This window comes from Callorhinus ursinus, unplaced genomic scaffold (assembly GCF_003265705.2).
Source record: "Callorhinus ursinus isolate GAN/ISIS: 27379988/994484 unplaced genomic scaffold, GSC_fseal_2.0 scaffold4, whole genome shotgun sequence".
Lineage (NCBI taxonomy): Eukaryota > Metazoa > Chordata > Mammalia > Carnivora > Otariidae > Callorhinus > Callorhinus ursinus.
The window spans coordinates 50,028,688-50,033,002 of NW_027397066.1; the positions used below are offsets into that span (position 1 = coordinate 50,028,688).

The 4,315-nt window shown below is 33.8% G+C and overlaps 1 protein-coding gene across 1 annotated transcript; it reads left to right on the forward strand.

Annotated features, from left to right (window-relative positions):
• The first annotated feature begins 234 nt into the window (after positions 1-234).
• LOC112835808 (large ribosomal subunit protein uL11) lies at positions 235-822 on the forward strand. Its single transcript, XM_025887443.2, has one exon. It carries the CDS (start codon positions 303-305, stop codon positions 798-800), a length of 498 nt encoding a protein of 165 aa, XP_025743228.1. The 5' UTR covers positions 235-302; the 3' UTR covers positions 801-822.
• The last annotated feature ends 3,493 nt before the right edge of the window (positions 823-4,315 follow it).

Sequence of the window (4,315 nt, forward strand, 5' to 3'; positions counted from 1 at the left end):
CAAACACTCTTTCTTATAAGTTTTGCATATGTGTAACTTTTAGCCTTTGCACACATCTTCCTACATACTCAAATGGGAAAGACATCTTTATAGCTGTATTTTTAAAATATCTTAAGTGCATATTATAGGCAATCTAGTTTAATCTTGAAATATTTTTGATTAGACTTTGGGACTGAAGTTTTATATATTTTTTTTTAAAAGAAACTATGGTAAAGCTTTTGGCTTTCGGCTCAGGGAGGCAAAGGTGCAACTTTCTTCGGTCGTCCCGAATCTGGGTTCATCCGACACCAGCCGCCTCCGCCATGCCGCCTAAGTTCGACCCCAACGAGATCAAAGTCGTGTACCTGAGGTGCACCGGTGGCGAAGTCGGTGCCACGTCTGCCCTGGCCCCGAAGATAGGCCCGCTGGGTCTGTCTCCAAAAAAGGTTGGTGATGACATCGCCAAGGCAACCGGTGATTGGAAGGGTCTAAGGATTACGGTGAAACTGACCATTCAGAACAGACAGGCCCAGATTGAAGTGGTACCTTCTGCCTCTGCCCTGATTATCAAAGCCCTCAAGGAACCACCAAGAGACAGAAAGAAGCAGAAAAACATTAAGCACAGTGGAAATATCACTTTTGATGAGATTGTCAATATTGCCCGACAGATGCGACACCGATCTTTAGCGAGAGAACTCTCTGGAACCATTAAAGAGATCCTGGGGACTGCCCAGTCTGTGGGCTGCAATGTAGATGGCCGCCACCCTCATGACATCATAGATGACATCAACAGTGGTGCGCTGGAATGCCCGGCTAGTTAACTACAAAGGAAAATGTTTCAATAAAGGATCATTTGACAACCAAAAAAAAAAAAAGAAACTATGGTAAAAAGATATGTTGTTTAAGTAACTTAGAGCCAACTAAATATTATTAAATTCACTTGATATGCTAAATAATTTTTTAATAAAGAAGGATACAGGTCAAAAATGTTTTGCTGTACTTAATATGATAAAAACTCTTGTGTCTTTGGAGTACAAATCTATTATAAAAAACCTTACCATTCAATGATGTTTTTTGCCTTTTAAAATTATAATCTTAAATCAAATATAATAACATATTTAACAAAGAAATAAAAGTGAATAATAAGTACTTTTGGACATTTTCCTTGTCCACAATGATACTATTTCATCTAGTTGTCATTTTACATAAATACTCATACTAATTTTTTCAAGAAATAAATTTTGAGATAACAGTCTGAAATAAGATTTATTGATAAAGATCTTTTGATCATTCTGTAGGTATTTTTTCAGAGTAGTCTTTGTTGATTAAAGGATATGTCATATTTAATTTTGTAGTGTTTATAAAGGAAGCCATTGACTCTAAATAAACTATTTTGCCATTCTAAAAATAAAATGATATCATAGAAAAAACAAGCATAAAATGGAAAAATTATTTTACTTATTACATATTCTCAAAAAGTGAGCTTTTTAGTCATTAATTTAATTGACTTGTTTTAGGTAAATTCAAATAAATTTACTTCAGTCTTTTACTTGTAATAATTTACTTTTCAAATTATTTAGAGATTGGGTGGATCTATGTCTTATGCTATGGGGATATCAGAATGGGACATTAATAGAGTTTTTATTATATGTTTTTCCATTTTTAAGTACTAGATTATGTGATCCAATTTGTTTTTAGAGAGAGAAACCAAGGCAAGAACATGGAAGTTGGGGGAAATGAGAAGACCCTGATATTTGGAAGGTCAACAGAAAGCCTGAAATGAGGCAATATAGTTGTAGAAATGAGGAGGAATCAATTTAATACCATTTTTGAGCTCTACAGCTTTTTTTCTGATAAGTGAGATCAAGAAAGACAAAGAAAATGAGGGAGTCTGGAGTTCTAATATAAAGACTATACAGATAGTGATATTAATAACCAAGGTTCAAAATATAATCAGGACCAAGCATGAAAATTGTTAGGTTTATAAAGTACTGATGGAGATATATATTAACTGTATTTTAGTAATAGGATGGAGCCTTTAGAAGTTTCTAATAATATTATTTTCCTACTGCTGTTTCATCATTATTTGAGTGAGTCTCCTGAATCTGCTTTCTGTATTTTTTGTTTTGTCTTATTTTGTTTGGGCTAAGTTTAAGAGTACTTCCATTTCTGTTTGAGAACTTTCCTCTTCTCCATCAGATATATGTGATAGGCAGTAGCTGGAAGTTGTCATTTGATCCAGCCTCAATCAAAACAATGTTCCCATGATGAACTCTGAACTTTGAATGTTGAACAGACAGACAAAATGTTAAATGTATTTAGCATTCTGTTGTATGGGTCCTTCTTTCTGGCACATGAGTTACATTGGTTCCTAAGAATCTACTTCATGGTCATTTGTCAAAGGTGTGAGTTACCAATGTTCTTCCAAAAATTGTATTCAACTTGTAAAAACCTTCTTCTTTTATTGCCACCAAGATAACTCTAACTGATACAATTTGTTTTCAAGCACCAATGGGTCAAGATCAGATACTTACATGGATGTCACCTTTAACTCACCAAAGGAATTTTAGCACTGGACTGTGGAGCTCCTGAGGGATGGGCACTATTGCTCCATTTAGAGAAATATAGGAGAATTTAAATATTGCTTTAAACCAATTGTATATTTTCAATGTTATTTTAAGCTATGAAATATTGTAAACATTCAGAAAAGAACAAATAATTATATTATGGTAATAGTTTGACTCTCTGTAGAACCTTTACATAATCATTCAAATTTGAACTGCGAGGAGATAATCTTACCACGGGTTTCTCATTTCCGCACATCTTAGAGGCGTGGCATTGACAGGCTTTGTGCTGGACTGTCTTTCAAAGCATATTTTTATAGCAAAAATTCTTGAAAGACTTTATTCTTCATCTCCATTTACTGTTTGCATTCTTAGCATTTGCATTTAATTTTTTTGTATAATTTCCATTTTGCCCTTGAATTTACCTATCTAGTGTTGCATATTGTTCATCTTTTCCTTTAACATATTAATCATGGTTATTTCAAGTTTCCTCTGAAATAATTCCAGCATCTGTGGCATATATGGATCTTGTTCTGATAATTGATTTGTCTCTTAGCGTTTTTTTTTTCTTGCACTTTAATAGGTCTCATATTTTTGTTGAAAACTGGATGGACATCATTTGCAAGACAATAAGAAGTGAAGTACATCAATGTTCTATCTGGAAATGTTGTTCTTCTGTTTTGCCTCTAGTGCAAGATGTGAGATAATCTCGTTTGAAGTTGAGTTCGATTTGAGGTTTCTTGTTTCTGTAGTTATCCCCAGTGCACCCTTGGCTTCAAATTCCTCTAGTGATACCTTGTCTTTAGTGTGGGAAATGGTTTGCCAGAAGATTTTGTTTTCTGATGACAGATTGCTCTCCTTTCAGCTTTAAATTTTCTCATTGGACTATGTCTCACAGATTATTTTTTCCTCAACACTTGCTAAAAGAGGGAGAACTTGTGAGGCATTCTCTGTTGTTCCAAAGAAACCTCTTTGTGAGATAGTCTGTATGTTAGAGTTTTGGGTGTGAGGGTTAGTGATTTTTATTCTCTCTAGGCATAGTTCTGAACCTGGCATATATTTCTTCCTCTCCACCAAAGGAATGAATTTTTTCTCTCCCCTTCCACAGATGCAATGGGATTTCACTCATGCAACATGACCAGCAGCATTTATCACCCCTCCTTCCACATATTAAGGCTTTTATTTTATGGAGAAATAGGGGAGAAATGTCCAGATGAGTTTCTTATTGTTTTTGTTTGTGCACTTTCATATTATAAACATCAAAATATTTCCTTGCATGCCTTTTGTTCACATTTTTACTTAATGATTATTGAATAAGAATAAAATCGACAATTTGATGATATTTATGATGAAAAGAGTAGACATAATTGTATCCAAAAGGAAATCAGAGTGATATTGTTTCCTTTAGGAGATATATTCATTATCCTTTGTCTTTATTTCCCATTATTGTTTCTCATCCACAGGTATTCCTTCAGGGTCTGTTAGATCTCTAGTTTTATTCTTCCTTTCACATCATATTTGTTATTTCATCCTTTAAAAATTTTCTTCTCCATATTCTGTCCTCTCCTCTGTCATCATTTAATATGTCATCTTTTTCCTCTCATAATTCTAAGACAATTATGAATATTATGGTATTTTAAGGGAAAATAAGAATTGCTTCATCCATACTTTATTAATAAATTAGAGAATGCTAACTTGTGGGTTTTTTCAAATACGATTCATTTCCTCACCCATTAATACTGATGACTTATTTGTGTTACTGCCATAGCTAT

Excerpts from the sequence above, each read along its gene's own strand:
- LOC112835808 (XM_025887443.2), top strand. The coding sequence starts at position 303 with ATGCCGCCTAAGTTCGACCCCAACGAGATCAAAGTCGTGTACCTGAGG.